The sequence below is a fragment of the Hylobates moloch genome, unplaced genomic scaffold (assembly GCF_009828535.3).
Source record: "Hylobates moloch isolate HMO894 unplaced genomic scaffold, HMol_V3 SCAFFOLD_3, whole genome shotgun sequence".
Lineage (NCBI taxonomy): Eukaryota > Metazoa > Chordata > Mammalia > Primates > Hylobatidae > Hylobates > Hylobates moloch.
In genome coordinates, this window is record NW_026652278.1 from 40,205,184 (window position 1) to 40,225,669 (window position 20,486).

A 20,486-nucleotide genomic window follows, 5' to 3' on the forward strand; every position below is an offset into this window, starting at 1 on the left:
TTAGCTGCTTTAAAAAAGCTGAACATAGGGTTACTGAGTGGGTGTGTTCAACAGCGTGAGAAGTAACAGCGAAAAGTCAAAAGAAAAAAATGACTAAAGTTTTAAAACTCCATGAAACTCAGAAAAGAATGAAAGCAGTGATGGAAAAATCAATTAATTCAGTTTCACGAACCATTGCTAAAAGGCAGCAACATTTTAGTGGTTTCCTGACCTACCCGTATTTCTTAGCTCCAAATTCATGTTGGTTTCATTTGTTGCACGGAATTATTTTTAGTTCAGGGTTTGTCCTTTTCACTTCCACGTTTCCCGAATTCATAAGTCTGTGCCTGCGGCACTGCGTAGACGCGGGGAGTTCGCTATCAGTTTACACGTTGCCTTCAGTAAAATCCGCCAGAGGTCCACCCATTTTGCCTTTTCCCCTTCCTTGCCCCGTCCCTGGGAGAAATCCTCCCTTCACTGGGAGAGAACTTCTCTCCCAGGGCGGTGCGACCCGGAGCTCCAGCGCCCGAGTCTCCACTTCGTTTGCTGAAACTTGCTTTCTGCCAGCTAAGAACCATGCTGCGAGTGATTGTGGAATCTGCCAGCAATATCCCTAAAACGAAATTTGGCAAGCCGGATCCTATTGTTTCTGTTATTTTTAAGGGTAAGAAAAACTTTTCTTCTTTTCCTGAAGTTCTGTTTTGGAATGTTAGTTTCTTGGGTCACCTTCTTGAAAAGTCTGCATTTAGACAGCTGATGAAGCCAAGTCTCTCCAGCAGCGTTTGTTACCTGCGCAGGACAGGGGAGAGGACCCGTTTCTGGGAAAGGCATTTAATTTTCTCCAGGGCTTGAGACTCATGGAATGACCTGATGTTTTAGCTCTAAGAGTGTGATTTCTGTAAGCTCTTGGCAGAAAACGTATTTGCGAATCCCTAAATTTCAGGTATCAACAAACGTCTGTATAGGTTCAAAGTAAGTTTCAGTAGTCTTTTTTCTCTGCCTGTGAGAAATGGGTAAAGGAGGAAGAAGAGCAATTAAATTGTTGGAGGCACCATTACTCCTTGAACCAGCCTGACACTGCTTTGATTGTCACTGGGTTTCTGGGAGGTGGGGTGGGTGAAGTTCATAGTTTTACTGAGTTTTCCTGCCCTTTTCTGCCTTTGTAATTGCTTTTATATCTAGACTGTTGGGGTGTTTTTTTGTACATTCTGTAGCTTTTAAATTGCTCATTGAGGAAAGAACTCTGGACAGCTAGTTTGCAGTTTGGGGATTTAGTTCTATCTTGCTTGCTGAATGACCTTGGGCAAGTTACTTCATTTCTCTGGGATCTCAATTTTCTTTTCTGCAAAACAGGCGAGAAGGGTTTAGACAAGATCATCTCTAAAAACCTCATGGTTGGCTAAGCACAGTGGCTCATCAACCCTCAGCCAACTTTGGGAGGCCAAGGCAGGAGGATTGCTTGAGCCCAGGAGTTTGAGGCTACAGTGAGCCGTGATCACGCCACTGCACTCCAGCCTGGGTGTAAAAATAAATAAAAATAAAAGGCTCATGGTAATTTTAAAAGGCTATTTTTCTATGACACTTGATTGCCATTGCAGGGGAGGGGAGAGGAATGCTTGGTGTCATGGTACAATTTGATGTAAGTGACTTAGTTTTGGCTAAAGTGGGGTTTCTAAATCTCAGTGTGGAGGCTTTATCTATTTTGTCATTGGTAAGATTGCCAGCTCACTTCTTGGCAAGAGGGATGGGAGAGAGAGGGAAAGGCAGAGAGAGTGGGAGCATGGATAGACATGTGTTTCCTGACCATGCCTTGCTACATTTCTTGTTTCTTCCAGGAGCCTGACTGCTACTCCCTGTCAGTTCCTGAGGCGTCTATACCTTTCGCCTTTCTTTTTCCCCTTTATTTCTCTTCTTAAGCCTCTCCCTCTGAGGATGAGCAAGAAAATGAAAGAAATGAAACTCAAAGCTGGCTGGCTGGGTGTGGTGACTTACGCCTGTAATCCCAGAACTTTGGGAGGCTGAGGTGGGTGGATCACATGAGGGCAGGAGTTCGAGACCAGCCTGGCTAACATGGCAAAACCCCATCTCTACTGAAAATACAAAAATTAGCTGGGCATGGTGGCAAATGTCTATAATCCCAGCTACTCGGGAGGCTGAGGCAGGAGGATTGCTTAAACCCAGGAGGAGGAGGTTGCAGTGAGCCGAGATCGCGCTACTGCACTCCAACCTGGGCAACAGAGTGAGACTCCATCTCAAACAAACACACAAACAAACAAACAAAAAAGCTGGCAAATTGTTGGTTGGTTTAAAAAAATCTGAAGGGCAAAAATTGGATTAAAAAAATTTAAAATTTTTTTTAGAATAAGACTGGGTCTTGCTATGTTGCCCAGGCTGGTTATAATTCCCTTGCTCAAACTTTCTTCCCACCTCAGCTTCCCAAAGTGTTGGGATTACAGGCGTAAACTACCACGCCCAGCTTAAAATTGGGCTCTTAAAGGACAATGAGGTTTGAAAATCTGGCTAGTGAATATCATAGACTCATGTCAGAGTTTATTTACATGCGTTAGGTTTTATTAATTTTTTGTTTTCTTGAAGCAGTTACATAATAGGGACATAATATGAAGATTTTACATCCTTCACCATTGACATATAAAGACATTAAAATATATTTGGATCAGTCCGATCATGTAATTATTTAAGTATTATAGATTATAGAGGAATTGGAGTTAACGATATATTGAAATCTGACTTGTTATTTGTCTGGAGTTTGTATGCATTGAAACATTTTAAATGATGAAAAATATATCTAAGTCAATGAATGCAAACAATCAATTGAAAGTGGAAAGCTTCAGTTAACTTGGCAAATATAGTCTATCCAAACAATTACACATTTAACTTGAGTCTCTTTTCTGGCCTCCTTTGTTCATACAAATCAAGTGGTAAAGTCATTCATTCCTTTAGCTAACAAGCAACCTGACAGAGGAAAGGGCACTCAACTCAGAGTAGGAACACCTGCATTCCAGCTGACATTAACTCAATATCTGATTTAACCACCCGGGTCTCCAGTTTCTCAGCTGTGGCATGATGGGAACTGGTCTTTAGATGCCTTCCATCTTTTAGATTCTATAATTTTCTAGTTCCAGATATTGAGTTATCTGCTCTCAGCAAGATGTGAAATGCATTGCCTTAGGTGCTGGAGGGGATATAGTAATGAACAGAGCACTCTTCTTGCTTTCAGTCTATGTCGGTGGTTTAAAATCCTGGTGACGGCAAACCCTTTACAGGTGTGTCCCCAGTTTTGAGCACTGTGTAAAATTAAGTAACATTAAGTTCTGACGGAACTGAGGATACTTATAGCAAAATACTGTCCATCAGAGGAACATGCAACAAAGGCAGACACACTTCATAGTGTGGAGTGGGGCACGGTATGGTAAAATGGAAAAAGTCCTACAATGCCTGTAGTCCCAGCACTCAGGAGGCTGAGGCAGGAGAATCGCTTGAGCCTGGGAGGTGGAGGTTCCAGTGAGCAGAGATCGCACCACTGCACTCCAGCCTGGGAGACAGAACAAGTCACTATCTCAAAAAAAAAAAAAAAAAAAGGGAAAAGCCATACCAGATCAAGGCGGTATCAAAGAAAGTCCCCGTGTTAACTGAAATATGTAAACATTTTGCCTCTTGGGTAAATAAGCAAAGTCAGGGCAGTAAGCAGCTCTTCTCAAACTATAAGATGGTGAAGAATGGCCAGAGGAAGTGATTGTTAATGGTGAGGCTCGCATAGACACTGTGAGGCCCTATTAGGCTATAGCTACACTGTACTTGGGATTGTGCTGTACTGACAACCAACTGGTTTACAGTTGACCTCAGTTTTTCGTGTTCAAACCCTTTCTTTCTTCTTTTTTTTTTTTTTTTTTTGAGACTGTTTGACCCTGCCATCCAGGAGGGAAGGGTGCAGTCAGTGGTGGGATCACGGTCTCGAACTCCTGGGCTCAAACAATCCTCCCACCTCAGCCTCCTGAGTAGCTGAACTATAGGCACACACCACCATGCCCAGCTAATTTTTAATTTTTTTTGTAGAGACAGGGCCTTACTCTGTTTCTGAAGCTGGCCTCGAACTCTTGGGCTCAAGCAATCCTCCTGGCTTGGCCTCCCAAAGTATTGGGATTACAGGTATGAGCACCCAGTTGTGTTCAACCGTGAGCGACCCTTCTGAGGCTGTCAAATTATTCAGGGCCTGGTAGGAACTAGGAGGATCTGGGGGTTGCTGTAGTCCTGGTGCATGGTTTTTGTTGATGTTTAGCAGCGCAGGTGTAGATTATGAAAGCCACAACGCTTATGCAATTTTTCACATCCTTGGAGTACACCAGGTTCCATGAGCCAGATCTGAATTGAGGCTGGAGCGAGTGCCTGTGAGCCAGGGGTGGCCATTCTGCCCTAAGTTCCATGCAGGCAGCCAGGCTGTGAAGCTGAATCTAGCTGAGATTAGACTACACAGACCTCTGAGACCAATTTCAACTCTGAGGCTTGATTCCTCCAAACAGAACAGGTTGTTAAAAAACTTTTTAATTTTAAATAATATAATATTTTTAATTTCTAAAATTAAAAATGCATGTAGACATAAAATAAACTAACAACCCAGAAGGGATTATGCAACTAAAAAGGGAAAATTCTCCCCACACCGCTTCTATTCTTTCTCTCTCCCACTGTTAGTCACCCTTCAGGGTCACCATGCTGAACAATTTGATTTGAATCCTTCTTGATCTTTTGCTCTAGACATATAAGTTGTCCCAACTACTGCCTGTTAGCAACAGTACTGCAGTGGGTGTCCCTGTGGTGCATGTCTTTGTGAATATGCACATTTCATTTTTATTTATTTATTTATTTTTTTAGATGGAGTCTCGCTCTGTCACTCAGGCTGGAGTGCAATGGTGTGATCTCGGCTCACTGCAACCTCCACCTCCCGGGTTCAAGAGATTCTCCTGCCTCAGCCTCCTGAGTAGCTGGGATTACAGGCGCCCGCCACCACGCCCAGCTAATTTTTGTATTTTTAGTAGAGACAGGGTTTCACCATGTTGGTCAGGCTGGTCTTGAACCCCTGGCCTCATGATCCGCCCACCTCGGCCTCCCAAAGTGCTGGAATTACAGGCGTGAGCCACCGCGCCCGGCCATGAATATGCACATTTCAAAAGCACAGCTTCTATCTTTGTGTGTGTGTGTGTGTTTCTTTTTCCTTTTTTTTTTTTTAGACAGAGTTTCACTCTTGTTGCCCAGGCTGGAGTGCAATGGCATAATCTCAGCTCACTGCAACCTCCACCTCCTGGGTTTAAGTGATTCTCCCGCCTAAGTCTCCCGAGTAGCTGGGATCACCGGTATGCGCCACCACACCCGGCTAATTTTTGTGTTTTTTTGGTAGAGACAGGGTTTCACCATGTTGGCCAGGCTGGTCTTGAACTCCTGACCTCAGGTGATCCACCCGCCTTGGCCTCCCAAAGTGCTGAGATTACAGGCATGAGCCACTGCATCTGGCCTTTTCTTTTCTTTTAAAGATGCTTTTGCTGGATCTTGCCATTGGCTTCCATTTTCCCTTTGACCCATCCCTTGCTTCTGTGTCCAATCTCTTGAAAAGGTGATTGAGCGGAGGTTTTCTTGCATACTTTTATATTATTGTGCCTTTACAATGTGGCAACATTACATTCATATAAAACAGCCATCTCCTTGGGTGCATTCTCTCCTTACAATATCCCCCATTCCATCAGCCAGAATTTTCTCTCCGTTCTGGTCTTGTGTAAATCTTTTCCTTGTGGAATGGCTACCGCTACTGTCCAGATGGCCACCAGATAATTGTCATGTTATTACTTGTTTTTTCCAGATTCCTGTTATTTTACTTGGACCTGTTTTTGGAATGTGAGCCTAGATATTTCTAGATATCCCCCCTCTAATTAGCATATCAAACTTTGTAGTCTTGAGCGAACCACTTAACCTCTAAGAATCTTTTTTTCTTTTGAAAAATGGGGCTGTAATGGCTTATCTGAAAGGGAGTTAATCTCTAGATATCCCAAAGGCTGTGATGTATCCAATAGACAGATGTGTATTTTTAGTAAAAACCTGTTTTGCTATTTGAAATTATAAAGTTGACTTTCTTTTTTCAGTCGGGGACATTAACGCCAAGAATATATCTTTTAAGGCATTTTTTAAACGAGCTCCAAAGCTATGAGATTCCACTTAAGAATGGGGAAGTACCACCCTGGCCAACATGGTGAAACCCCATCTCTACTAAAAATAGAAAAATTAGCCAGGCGTGGTGGTGGGTGCCTGTAATCCCAGCTACTTGGGAGGCTGAGACAGGAGAATTGCTTGAACCCGGGAGGTGGGGGTTGCAGTGAGCTGAGATCACGCCACTGCACTCCAGCCTGGCAACAGAGCGAGACTCCATCTGAAAAAAAAAAAAAAAAGAAAGAAAGAAAAAAAAGAGTGGGGAAGTGATGTGAGAAAGAGCTCATGGATATTATTCACTGTGGTTTGTCCAGGCATTTGGTGCGTTGCCCACACAGAGCCTTGGTTCACCCAGCGAGCACCATAGGACTCATCAAGAAGATCCCTATCAGCTCAAACTGATAATCACACTACTCGGGTATTCCCATAAAACCACTGTATTGTATTGACAAAACAATCAGGAAGGCAAAAATGTTTAATCTACTGAGTCATTACCATCTCTTCCTGAAGAACAAGGCTTAGAGACTCACTGCCTAAGTGGCCCCACCCTATGGAAGCATGGGAACTCTCAAAGGTACACTCCCCAAAGGCACATTCTGCAGGGTCTCAGTCATCTATAAAGCTACAATTGCCCTTAAAAAATTAATTAACGTGCCTTGTTTTTCTTTCCTCCTTCACAACACATCTCGCCTGCATGCCCTCAGCTTAGGGGTGCTGGTATTTGTCTGGTATGGGTTTTCCTTTCTAATCACACGTGTGTTTCTCCTTTACTGTAGGACTTGGCCCTGCCAAGAAGGCATGGGATTGTTATATCCTCTGCAACACCGGCACATCGCTGATGTTGAATATACATTTTAAATATTGAGCATGTAAGCAAAGACCTGGCAGGAGATTTGAGACACCTTAGTGTGACAAAGTCCTTGATGCTTAGTCCTGAAAGAGACCCTGGGAAGTCATCCAATTAATTGCCCTTCTTTCCGGCTGAATTACGTTTAATATTCTCTCAGGTGTTTGTGAATGTGGCTTAGCAAAGAACCATGTCAAGTATTCATGAACCCTGAGTACAACCAGTTCCTAGCACCTGTTCTCTGGGGGCAAATTGGTGTCTTAGACATTTTGCATTCTCGTTCCTGGCAAGGAAAATATGAAGCTGCCAGTTTTATGCTGAACTTTCATACATGAAACGTAGTATATAGAATGCCATGATATGGCAGTGGTCACCTGACTCGCTGTGTAATTTCTATTGAACAGCTGTTCTGTTGCACTGGGGTGTGCTTTGAGCAGGTCTGAGCACAGTTCTCAATCAGAAAAAGTTATGGGACATTTGATACCTTAAGCCTTATCAGTTAACTTCTTACTGGGCGCAAGGGTACAAAGCCCCTGAGCTCTGGGGCCAAGGATGCCTAAACGAGAATTCCAGTTGCCATCCCTAGTTGCTCATGAGCAAATAAAACCTGCAGCTTCAAGCCAGGGCATGGTGGCTCACGCCTGTAATCCCAGCGCTTTGGGAAGCCGAGGTGGGTGGATCACCTGAGGTCAGGAGTTCGAGACCAGCCTTATGGTGAATCCCTGTCTCTACTAAAAATACAAAAAAATTAGCCAGGCGTGGTGGCAGGCACCTGTAGTCCCAAGCTACTCAGGAGGCTGAGGCAGGAGAATTGCTTGAACTCGGGAGGTGAAGGTTGCAGTGAGTTGAGATGGCACCATTACACTCCAGCCTGGGCAACAAGAGTGAAACTTCATCTCAAAAAAAAAAAAAAAAAAAACCAGCTTCAGTGTTCTTAATAATATCTCCTGCCTTGCAGGGCTGTTTGAGGATTAAATTAATGTACATGTGACATTGCACATGGCAGTCTATAAATCTCCTTACCTATTTGATAACAGTTTCATGGAGCGCTACAGTGCACCAGAGAGTATTTCTGGAACTAAGGCTAGAAAAATATGCATAAGATGGCTTGGACTTTCAGGCCTAGGTGACTGACTAGTTAGCGCACAAGAATGAGATGCAAACCAGAATAGACATGAAAAGTTACAATCTGAGTAGATGAAAGAGTGAAAAACCTTGTGGAGAAAGTGCCATTTGGCTTGGTTTTAAAGGATGAGTGAAAATTTGACAGAAATAATGGAAAAAAGACATTCCAGACTTTGGAACAGCACAGGAGGATCAGGGAGCCATGAGGAGGAGTAACGTGGTATGAAAAGGGATTGAACTTTACTCATCAACCAGTGGGGAGCCGCTAGGCAGCAATGTGAACGGCAGGTTAGTACTAGTCAGGGAGACTAGTAAGAAGGCTTACTAGTTGAGTCGAATGCTTCTCAGCACAGATGGAGCTCATCCCAGGTCTAGAATCAGAAGGAAGTCACTAATAAGGAAAGACACTGAGGAAGCAGCCTGATTGAATGAAATTAATCAGGAAGCCACACTGGACAGGCAAATTTGGCCATCCTTCCTCACACTATACTGTGAAATGGAACATCAGACTGCCTTGCTTCCAGCTGGAGTGTGCACCCTGTGGGTGAGTGCAGGGCTGGTTGGGGTAGCTCGGCAAGAGGCCAGCATGAGGGCAGTAGCCACCTAAGGCAGCAGGCAGGGAGGCCACCAGGAGATGGAAGAAAAACAGAAATACAAAGTGATCTTTGAAGAAAAATTTTGCTGTCTTCCCAAAGATCAAATGGGGGGAGCGCTGCCTTAACCAAGCCGAGCCATGATTCATTTGCATAAGGTCCTTCTCTCCCTAGCCTGTTGTACTATCTGAAAGGATAGGGAGTCATGGTTCAGAATTGCTTCATTGCAAGGAGCAGATACCCACTTTAGCATGCTCAAGGACACCTTGGTTTTTCTAAAGCTAGAGAGAAATCTGGAGTCCAGATCACAGACCTTACAGGAGCCAGAATCATGTCAGCTCCCCTCTCCTCATCTCCCAGGAACTGTGCAGTTCTGTTTCTGCCTGCACATGCCAGCCATTACTTTTCTGCATATTGTCTATAATTGTTGGCTCTCTGCAAATTGGCTGTCCTTAGTGAGGCCTCTTGCATGGGCTTTGGGTCGCCGCAAGGTGACTGGGTCTTGACTACATCCAACTACGGTGGCAGCATCTCATGCATGAGATAGCTAGAGAAAAACACCAGTTGGCTTGGTTTTGGTCAGATGTTCAGCCCTGCTCCAATCAACTGTGGCCAAGGGGCAAGGAAGTCCAAGATGAAGTGGGTAGACCAGATGTGTCTACTCACAGGGCAGCCTTCTGGGGGCCTAGAGTATGAACTCTCCAGCCCATCTCCTTCCAGGGATTAGATCTCCTTTTCCATCTTTAATCTGTTGGTTCACATAACCTCTCACTTAAAGAACCCCCTTCTTTCTGTAATCAACACAATACTTCGAAAGGGATGACCTTTGGATTCGAAAAATTAATTTTCACTCCTGGTTTTATCCCTAGGAGCTGGGTGTCTTTGGGCAACTATATTTCTGAGCCTTCATTTCCTCATCTACAGAGCGTGGAGAATAATCTGTACGTCACAGGGAGGTTGTCGGGAGCAATTGTGATAAAATATCTAAAGAACTTGTCGTAGTGCTGACACGGAATGTTGTGTGACAAGTGCTCGTGTCTTCCAGCTTTTATGCCCCACTTCTTCCCCCATTGCTGCAGGGACATACAGAGTCCTGGGGGACATTTCCAAGGGGTGTCCCAGGCTTAGCTGTTCAGAATAAACAGGATGCTGGTCAGCTGTGGCTGCACAAACAGCTTGAAGGCATTGCCAAAGTAGGTTCTTTGTTTTTAATTGTGGTAAAACACATATAACGTAAGATTTACCATCTTAACTATTTTAAGTGTACAGTTTTGTTTTTGTTTTTGTTTTTGTTTTGAGACGGAGTGTTGCTCTGTCACCCAAGCTGGAGTGCAATGGTGCCATCTTGGCTCACTGCAACCTCTGCCTCCTGGGTTCAAGTGATTCTCCTGCCTCAGCCTCCCAAGTAGCTGGGATTACAGGCACGTGCCACCATACCCGGCTAATTTTTGTATTTTTAGTAGAGGAGGGGGTTTCACCATGTTGGCCAGGCTGGTCTTGAACTCCTGACCTCAAGTGATCTGCCCACCTCGGCCTCCCAAAGTGCTGGGATTTTATTTCTAATTTCCTGAGGAAATGGCCTACTGTTCTCCATAGAGCCTGCACCATTTTACATTCCCACCAGCACTGCACAAGTGTTTCAATTTCTCCACAGCCTTGACAACACTTCTTCTTTTTTTCTTCTTTATTTCATAATAGCCATCTTAATGGGTGTGGGCATAGTAGGATCTTAGCAACTCTCTGACTTGGATTTTCAGCTCACAGTTGCTGCATTAGCTCAGAGTAAGAATTGCTGCAGTGCAGGCCTCGTCCTCAGTGGTCAGCAGGAAGGCAGCACTCCTGTGATGGAAAGCCCGCCTGGCAAGAGCCCAGCAGCAGCCTGAAAGAGCCTGGTGGCCTCTTGGCCAGTGGAGCTCAGCTCTGAGGTCCGTGTGGCCAGAGTTGTGCTGGGAACCGTAGCAGAGCCATGGTCCTCTGCAATACCAGGTCTTCCAGTTGGCCACCGCACCCAGCCTTCTTTTTTTTTTTGAGACAGTGTTTCGCTCTTGTTGCCCAGGCTGGAGTGCAATGGTGCAATCTTGGCTCATTGCAACCTCCACCTCCCAGGTTCAAGCAATTCTCCTGCCTCAGCCTCCTGAGTAGCTAGGATTACAGGAGCATGCCACCATGCCAGGCTAATTTCTGTATTTTTAGTAGAGAAGGGGTTTTGCCATGTTGGCCAGGCTGGTCTCGATCTCCTGACCTCAGGTGATCTGCCCACCTCGGCCTCCCAAAGGGCTGGGATTACAGGCGTGAGGCGCCATGCCCGGCCCTCATTTCGTTTTTAGGAGGTAGGTATTATTGTCATCTTCATTTTCCCTATGAGGGAGCTGAGGCAGAGACAGGTCAGGATTTAACTGGATTCCAGATGGTCCATGCGTCTTCACTGAGCTCAGCATGGATGAAGAAACAACTCACAACCTCTGACTACACAACCAACTCGCATAAACAGTTCCTCTCTCTCTGAACAGATTGAGTTGTTTAGTGGTTGGGGTCATTAGGATCCAGTCTGAAAAAGGAAGAAAGTGTACCAAGAACAAAAGAACTTAAAAAAAAAAAAGAAAAAGAAAAACGAAACCCATCCCTCCTGGGGTGAGTTTGCAACACAGCAATGAAAGCCCTTATTACATGCTGTGACTCAGAAGCTCGGAGGTGACATAGCTTAGCAGTGAATCAGTTCCGCTGATAGTCAAGTTTGAGCCATTTTATTAGTGGAGACTAGAATTGTAACTTCTTGTAATGTAAAGCATTAAAAATCTAGTATTTGACTGGCAGGGCGAGGTCCACTTCATTTCACCTCCATTTGTTAGTTTATAACCATCATCTTTTTCATCTCAATAGTGCAGCTTATAAATTGAAAAAAAAAATCCTTGCCCTTCTCTCTCTTTCTTTCAATAAATAAAACGTTATGTTTTTGCTTACCCCTCCTAACGGACTGAATTCATTGCTAGGACACTCCCTGTCTCTGTCCCTTCTATGTTTAGCAGCTCCTTCCTCATTCCAAGCATGAATCCATTCAACAAGTATTGATCCAAGTATTGATTGAGAGGGTACCCTCCCAGGCAGTGTGCTTAGCTCTGTGTATAGGGTGGGGAACAAAGCAAGTTTGTTTGTTTTGTTATAAGACATGCAGCTTATAGTCTAGGTTGTAAATAGGGCCAGTGTTCAGTGAATTAAGAGTGTAGGCTGGGTGTGATGGCTCACACCTGTAATCCCAGCACTTTGAGAGGCTGAGGCGGGCGGATCATTTGAGGTCAGGAGTTCGAGACCAGCCTGGCCAACATGATGAAACCCTGTCTCTGCTAAAAATACAAAAATTAGTCAGGCATGGTGGCGGGCACCTGTAGTCCCAGCTACTCGGGAGGCTGAGGCAGGAGAATGGCTTGAACCTGGGAGACAGAGGTTGCAGTGAGATGAGATTGTGCCACTGCACTCCAGCCTGGGTGACAGAGTGACTCTGTCTCAAAAAAAAAAAAAAAAACTTCTGGAAAGGAGACATTATCATTATTGGTGATTATATTGATGGTGATGGTTTACTGGCTGTTAAGCACTGTGCTAGATGCTTCACATGTACTTAGTTGTTTAATTTTAACGTACTCCTTTATTTTCTTTCTTTTTTTTTTTTTTTTTTTTTTGAGACAGAGTCTCGCTTTGTTGCCCAGGCTGGAGTATAGTCGCGTGATCTCAGCTCGCTGCAACCTCCACCTCCTGGGATCAAGCGATTCTCCTACCTCAGCCTCCCGGGTAGCTGGGATTTCAGGTACGCACCACCATGCTCAGCTAATTTTTGTTTTTTCAGTAGAGACGGGGTTTCACCATGTTGGCCAGGCTGGTCTCGAACTCCTGACCTTATGTGATCTGCCCGCCTCAGCCTCCCAAAGTGCTGGGATTACAGGCGTGAGCCACTGCGCCCGGCCTACTCCTTTATTTTCTCACCAAAAAAGTAAAAATAAAAATAAGAAAGAAGTCCTCACTTAAAAGCTGAAAGTTTCAAACTGAGTCTCGGGTAGAGTGGGTGAAATGCCTCGCTCAGGGTCTCACAGCAGGGTCTAGGTGGAGCTGGAACACTAACGCCCACCGCCGAGGCTGTACCACCTGTGCTGTCCCTTATGCAGCCCTGAGTGCTTGGTCTTGGTCGCATCCAAATTTGGCCCATCCTGTGGTCAGGCACATGAACTCAGCCCACATTGCTGGCAATCTGGGCTCTGCTGCTTACCCTTGGCAGTAACCTCCCTGGACAAAGCCAGCCCTGAGGGCATCTGGTCACACCATGCTGGGGCCTGGGGCATTGGTGCCTTTGAGCTGGACATCTCTGGTCTCAGAGGCCTTGTCTGGGGCCCCAAATTCCCTCTTGTTTGCCCTAGGGTGTTGGACACATTATGATGGCTTCCATGTGTGAAACTGCCTTGCAGGGTACTGACAGTGTAGAAAGCTTTTTCAGGGGTGTAATCTTTTTTTTTTCTTCAGAGATGCAGTCTAGCTCTGTCGCCCAGGCTGGAGTTCAGTGGCATGATCTTGGCTCACTGCAACCTCTGCCTCCCAGGCTCAAGTGATTCTCCTGCCTCAGCCTCCCGAGTAGATGGGACTACAGGAGTGCACCACCATGCCCACCTAATTTTTTGTGTTGTTAATAGAGACAGGGTTTCACCAAGTTGGCCAGGCTGGCCTCGAACTCCTGACTTCTAGCGATCCACCCGCCTCAGCCTCCCAAAATGCTGGGATTACGGGCATGAGCCACCATACCTGGCTCATAGGTATAATCTTATTTGTTCTCCACAACAACACAAGGAGGTGCCAAAGGCAGATATTCATACCAATTGTGCAGATGAAGATATTTAGACTCAGATATCAAGGGAGGCTAAAGCTGTGTAGCCAGAAAGAGGCAGGGAAGGCCTAGAAGCTGGGTCTTGGGATGCTTGGTCCTTTGCCTTTTCCCACTGCTTCATATATGGCTAGTTTTCTTTGTGCTTGGTGTCTTCTCATTTTAATTCCACCCTCTCTCCGTGTCCCAGTCCCCACTGACAAACAACAGCTCACAAACACTCCTGACTCCCAGCTCTCCCTCCGATCCGCAGCAAACAACCAGCCCAGCTTGCTAAAACGCCCAGAGGTGAAAGCCATGCACAGCATAGGAAGGAGGGTTGAGGAAAGTGGATTAAACTGCCGGCAGGGCCCAAAATCCACTGAAAGAGATGATTAATGATGAGACACCAGGGTCTGAAGCTGAGGTTAAATTCAACTGGAAATTCTTGGCCTGGGAGGGATAGGATCTAGTTATCAAGATTTTTCACTCCGTGCTTTGCATTTGTTTTCAAGGTTGTTTTAAGTGACTATTTTATTTTCTTTTGATACTGTCTCTTGGAGAGAGGAAGGGCAGAGGACTGGATCCTCCCAAAGCTTGCCTGAAGGAAGCAGTTGATAGTTCTGATTCCAACACCTGGTAATGTCCCCTGTGTCCTGCGCACGGTATGCCTTCTCATTTGATCCTTGCTGCAATTCCACCACGTGGGCTTTTGTATCCCCTTTTTAGAGGACACTCGGGACTTAAGAGGCGCCGTAGGCCCTACCTCCTCAGCTGGGTTTAAAGTGTATTTGCTGAGTACTTGAGACTTAATTCATTCTCTAGCAAATTATGTCTCAGAAATATACCAGTCAGAAGCCAGAGAGGTTGAGTGGCTCCAGAGCCAGAAGACCTATATTCAAATTCTGGCTTTGTTTCTTACTAGCAGGTAATCCTGGACAAGCTACTTAACTTTCTTGTGCCTTGAATAAGGATCATAATAATAATAGGTAACATTTACAACGCCCTTAGAAGAGTGCCTGGCAGATGGTAAGCCCTACAGTTGGTAGGAATTATTCCTGGGCATTAGATACCAATCTTTATTAATGAAGAAGTCTAGATATGAAGAGCTGGAGTAAGTAGACCAAGTTCACACCACTGGAAGGTCTGAAAAAGTGACAGGTCGCCTGGCACCCTCTGCCTGCAGTGGCAGTTAAGAGCACAGGTTTGGAAACAAGGCTGACTTGGGGCTGAAGCGCAGCTCTGCCACTTACTGGCTCTATGATCTTGGGTAAGTCAGTTAACAACCCTGATCCTCAGTTTCCTTATCTGTAAAATGAGCATACTCATATCTCCTATTTTTGTTGTTGTTTGTTTGTTTGCTTGTTTGTTTGAGACAGGGTCTTGCTCTGTCACCCAGGCTGGAGTACAGTGGCCTGATCACGGCCCACTGCAGCCTTGATCTCTAGGGCTCAAGTGATCCTCCCACCTCAGCCTCCTAAGTGAGTAATTGGGACCACAGGTGCAAGCCACCACGCCAGGCTAATTTTTAAATTTTTTGTAGAGATGGAGTCTCATCATGTTTCCCAGGCAGGTCTCAAACTCCTGGACTCAAGCCATCTCCCACCTCTGGCCTCCCAAAGTGCTGGGATTACAGGTGTGAGCACTGCGCCCAGCCTCCCTTGTAGGAAACAGACATGAATGTGTTTAATATGCCCAGCACACAACACAAACACCAAGGCAGTCAAGCTGGGTGCCTGGCCCTCCTGGGCGCCCTTCCCAGCAGCCCTGGCAGTGAGCAGAGCTGGAACATGACCACGCCCCAGCATCAGCCTTTAGGAAGCAGATTCTGGCTGAGTCATTCAAATGGACTGGACTTCGCTGCAGCTCCCTTGAAAAATGTGGGTTTGATTCAAGAGCCTGTACATCTGAAAGGTCATTTCCAGAGGCCAGTGGGGCACTGGGTGTGGAGAGGGGAGCAGTCACCCCTCCTGCCTTTTTGCTAGGGCATTTCTGCTTATCAGTGATATCAGTGACTGTTTCAGAAATGTCCCAAACAGCCTCGCTTTGTATCACTGTTGCCACTTGCCCAAAATGCCTTTCTCCTAGAACCTGTTTGGCAGCATCTTCCTGGAATGATAGGGCAGCCAGGGTTGGAAAGCCAAAGTCAGAGACACTCCCGGAGAGGGGTCCACCTGATGGGCCCTGTGTCCCTGTGCTCCCCCAGGTGTCTATCAAGTCCCGAGGGTGGAGGCATTTCTGCCAGCCCTTCTCAGAACCTTCTCTGCCCCTTGTTGATAGTAGAAATTAGCCGGCTCCTGGAGGCTGCCAGGCTGCCTGCCAGGGAGGAGCAGTCACCGCTTACATGCCAGCTGCCCCAGGGAAACTCAGAGGCCTGGAATGGAGCCACATGGAAGAAATATTCCACCAGGGCGGTCCCAGCCTCACAGGGCACTTCCTCCAGTCAGAGGGGCCCTGCCTTCCGGACCTCCACAGCCTGGGAACCCCTTGGGGCGATGCAAGGAGGCTGCCCTGGTGCTGTAATAAGAAATCATCTAGCTGTGCATGGTGGCTCACGCCTGTAATCCCAGCACTTTGGGAGGCTGAGGTGGTCGGATCACCTGAGGTCAGGAGTTCGAGACCAGCCTGGCCAACATGGTAAAACCCTATCTCTACTCAAAATACGAAAAGTAGATGGGCATGGTGGCACATGCCTGTAGTCCCAACCACTTGGGAGGCTGAGGCAGAAGAATGGCTTGAATCCAGGAGGTGGAGGTTGCCGTGAGCCGAGATTGCACCACTACACTCCAGTCATCTCAAAAAAAAAAAGAAAAGAAAAGAAAAAGAAAGAAATCATCTGATAGCTCTCATTTTTTAGTGCTTACTGTGTGCCAGGCCCTGGGCTGGGCACTTTGTATTCATTCTTTCATTTAATCATTAAAGCCGCCCTAGTAATCACACTTACATGAACTTATGAAGTCCAATTTACTCCATCATGGAGAAATTACTATGTAGTAAGCATTGTGGGGGGAATAACAATATTAATAATACATAGTCTCAGCCTTCAAACATCACCCTCTTGTCTTAATCCTCCAACTTTGGAAACTAATTGCTCTTTGTCTCTTTCGACCAGGGTTTGAATCCCAGTTCCATCACTTACTAGCTGTGTGACCTCTAATAAGTTGCTTAACCTCTCTGTGTCTTGGTTTCTTCCTCTGTAACTGGGAATGATCATAATAGAACTTATCTGTTAGAGTTGTGAAGATTAAGTGAGAGAATCCATGGGAAGTACTGGGAACAGTGACTCGGTTCAGAGCACTTAATAATAAGTGCTAGCCATGTATGGGTGTGGTTCAGGGGTGTGTGAAATGTTAGGCAAAATGGCAGATGAATTCATATGGGGCTTTATATATCTCAAAAGAAAGGAGGCATGACCCAGAGACCTAGAAAAGGGGAAGAAGTACTTCTGAATGGGAGATCAAATGTAGACTCTTGGCTGAACCTAGAGATCTTGTTGTTCTATTTTGCCTACCGAAGAGCTGAGTTACTTAGGGAGCTTTTGTAGACAGCACCCTCACTTTTCCTGAGGCCATTTCAGAAAGACACAGCAATCTAACCGTTCAGGACTTGGGGGGCACTTCATAAAGCTTATGTACCATAAGTCTGGGGGAAAACTTAGAGATTATCTATCTCGTCTGAATGCATCAGTTTATATATGAGGGACTCTGAGCTTGGGGGTTCGGCCTTATATTTTCCTAAGATAACAGCTCAAAGGAAGAGAAGTCACAGATATGAAAGTCCAGTCAGAGGGGCTGGGCCGACATCTGTGCTTTTCCCTGCAGGATTTTTAGGATCAGTGAGATAGTGTGTATTTGGAAGCATTTCAAATGTGTTACCATCATGTTACTTCCGTGGGCACCTGGTGTTATTGGTTGGACTAGTCAGGATTCTCCAGAGCAGCAGAAGCAATGGGATGTGTGTGCATGTGTTTGTGCAGAGACAGAAAGAGAGATTTTAAGGAACTGGCTCATGCAGTTGTGGGGGCTAGCAAGTCTGAAATTTGCAGGGCGGGCCAGCAAGCTGGAAATTCACGTAAGAGTTGATGTTGCAATCTCCAGTCTGAATTCCACAGCTTAGAAACTCAGGCAGGGTTTCTATGTTAGAGTCTAGAGGCAGAATTTCTTCTCCAGGAAACCAGTTTTTGCTCTTAAGACCTTCAACTGTTTGGATGAGGCCCATCTAAATTATAGAGGGTAATTTTGCTTTACTTAAAGTCAACTGAGTGTAAATGTTTATCACATCTACAAAATACCTCGACAGCAACATCTGGACTTATGTTTGACCAAACAATTAGACACCGCCATAGCCTAGCCAACTTGACATTAAAATGAACCAACGCAGCTGACCACCGGCACAGACGTAGCAAGCCAGTCTCAGGAGTCCTGATGTCTTTCAGGCCTTTTTTTTTTTGAGACAGGGTCTTGCTCTGTCACCCAGGATGAAGTGCAGGGGTGTGGCCACTGCAGCCTCGACCTTCCCAAGCTCAAGCAATCCTCCCACCTCAGCCTCCTGAGTAGCTGGGACTATTGGTGCATGCCAGTATGCCTGGTTAATTTTTAAATATTTTGTAGAGATGGGCCAGGCGTGGTGGCTCACGCCTGTAATCCCAGCACTTTGGGAGGCCGAGACAGGTGGATCATTTGAGGTCAGAAGTTCGAGACCAGCCTGACCAAAATGGTGAAACCCCCATCTCTACTAAAATACAAAAATTAGCCAAGCATGGTGGTGGGCACCTGTAATCTCAGCTACTTGGCAGGCTGAGGCAGGAGAATCACTTGAACTCAGGAGGCGGATGTTGCAGTGAGCCAAGATTGCACCACTGCACTAGATTCCGGGTGACAGATTAAAAAAAAAAAATTTTGTAGAGACAAAGTCTCACTATGTTGCCCAGGCTGGTCTTGAACTCCTGGACTCAAGCGATCCTCTGGCCTTGGCCTTCCAAAGTGTTGGGATTACAGGTATGTGCACCGCACTGGGCCAGGCCTTTTCAATAAGGGTCTGACACACTGGCTGGTAGGTGAACAGCAAAGGAAATGGTTCTGTGCAAGAGGACGGGTGGTTTGGCTAAGAGAGCTGTTCAGTTCTCCCGGAAACCTTGCTTGGAGGCTGGCATTGGGGTTAATTACTGCAGTGGTGACCTCCGCAGAACTGAGTGAGAGGCAGGCGTAGCTAATTGGAAAACAGGAAATGTCCTGAAGAATGACTTGAGCCCTTGAGCACACTCAGAGTGTGCCCTGCATTTGAGTCAGTTGTTATGTTCTGGGCTGAAAGTATTTTATTTCTTTCCATAGGAAGAAACAGTCATCTTAATAAAATTAGACGCAGGAGCCAGGTTGGGGGGTTGGGGGGTAGGTAATGTGAAGAAAGGAGAGGGAGTTTCCTGTAATTCAATTTGATGTTCAGTGCCTGCAGGTTTAACCTTTTTTTTTATTTTTAAAGAGGTAGAATAAAATAATTGACTAATATAAATACGTGACTGGCTGATGATAAGAAAAACAATTTATCTACTTTTTTTTTTTTGCCTGATGTGTTTATGTATGAGAATAGGTTTTCAATAAAATGTAACATATACACATTTTGATAAACATCAGAGCCTCCTTCTTGGAAGAGATTGAGCTGGGTTTCTCCAGAAGGGTAGGAGCCAATGCCAGCCACTTAGTTTTTCCTTATTAGCTAGAGAAATGGGAGGTGCGGTGGTTAAATGCATGGGCTCAGGAGTCATGCTAGACCTGGTTAGAGGGCTTCGTCCTAGCCCTGTGATCTTGAGCAAGTTACCTAATCATTCTGGGCTCTCTTTGCTTCTCTGCAAACTGAGGATAATAACAGTGCCTACCTCATAGCCTTACCAGGAGGATTCAATGAAATGATGCATATAAAGGGCTTAGCAGGCCGGGTGCAGTGGCTCACGCCTGTAATCCCAGCACTTTGGGAGGCCGAGGCGAGCGGATCACTTGAGGTCAGGAGTTCGAGACTAGCCTGGCCAACATGGGGAAACCCTGTCTCTACTAGAAATATAAAAATTAGCTGGATGTTATGGCACACACCTGTAATCCTAGCTACTCAGGAGGCTGAGGCAGGAGAGAGATTGTAGTGAGCCAAGATTGCGCCATTGCACTCCAGCCTGGGCGACAGAGTGAGACTCTAACTCAAAAAAAAAAGGTGGGGGGCTTAGCAATGCCCAGCCTGCAGTGAGCGTCCCCTAGAGGTAGTGCCATTAGCATCAACCTCACACAGTGAGTGCCAGGAGCTGCAGGAAGTTCCGGTTGAATAGCTCCACCTGGTCTGTGGTCAACTGGCATCTGCCTGGACTCAGCCACTCCCCTTTGTTTTCAACACACTATTGAATCATGTGTCCGGGAACATGCGCTGGGAGAATTGTTGGGCCGCTTGGTTTTTCTCATGGGTTATAAACTTTTTGAAGTTATAAAATCCAGTTTCTAATACCCTCCTCCTTTAAGTACTTATATCAGCCAAATGAAGCTTAGTCTGGTACTTGAGGCTTCACAGGGAGACCATAACCTTCCCACAAAGCCCATTTGCCCCCTACCCAGTTCTACACTCTTTGTTTCCAGCTGGTTGGGTCCTGGAGAGTCCCTAGATGTGACGTAACTGGTTCTCCCTCCTCCATGCCTGATCCACCCACCCTATTGCGTCTACTGGAGTGAGCTTGTCTTCCGGCTCCACATTTCCAACCCCTCCTTGTCCTTGAATTCTCATCTAGCTCAGCCTCTGCTTCTTCTGTGCACACAGCCTGAAGTCACCTTTCTTTCCTCTGAATTTGTCTGTGCATTGATACCCCTCTGATAGCAACTGAAGTCCTTTCTCTATCAGTCCCCTATAGCCACATTTCCCC

At 45.9% G+C, this 20,486-nt stretch overlaps 1 protein-coding gene across 1 annotated transcript in view; it reads left to right on the forward strand.

Annotated features, from left to right (window-relative positions):
• Positions 1–473: 473 nt before the first annotated feature.
• The window catches only part of MYOF (myoferlin), a 173,677-nt gene continuing 153,664 nt past the window's right edge, over positions 474–20,486 (forward strand). Inside the window, exon 1 of the mRNA XM_058437011.1 lies at positions 474–643. Within this exon, the coding sequence (XP_058292994.1) occupies positions 556–643 (88 nt within the window). The 5' untranslated portion in view covers positions 474–555. The remainder of the gene's footprint in view (positions 644–20,486) is intronic.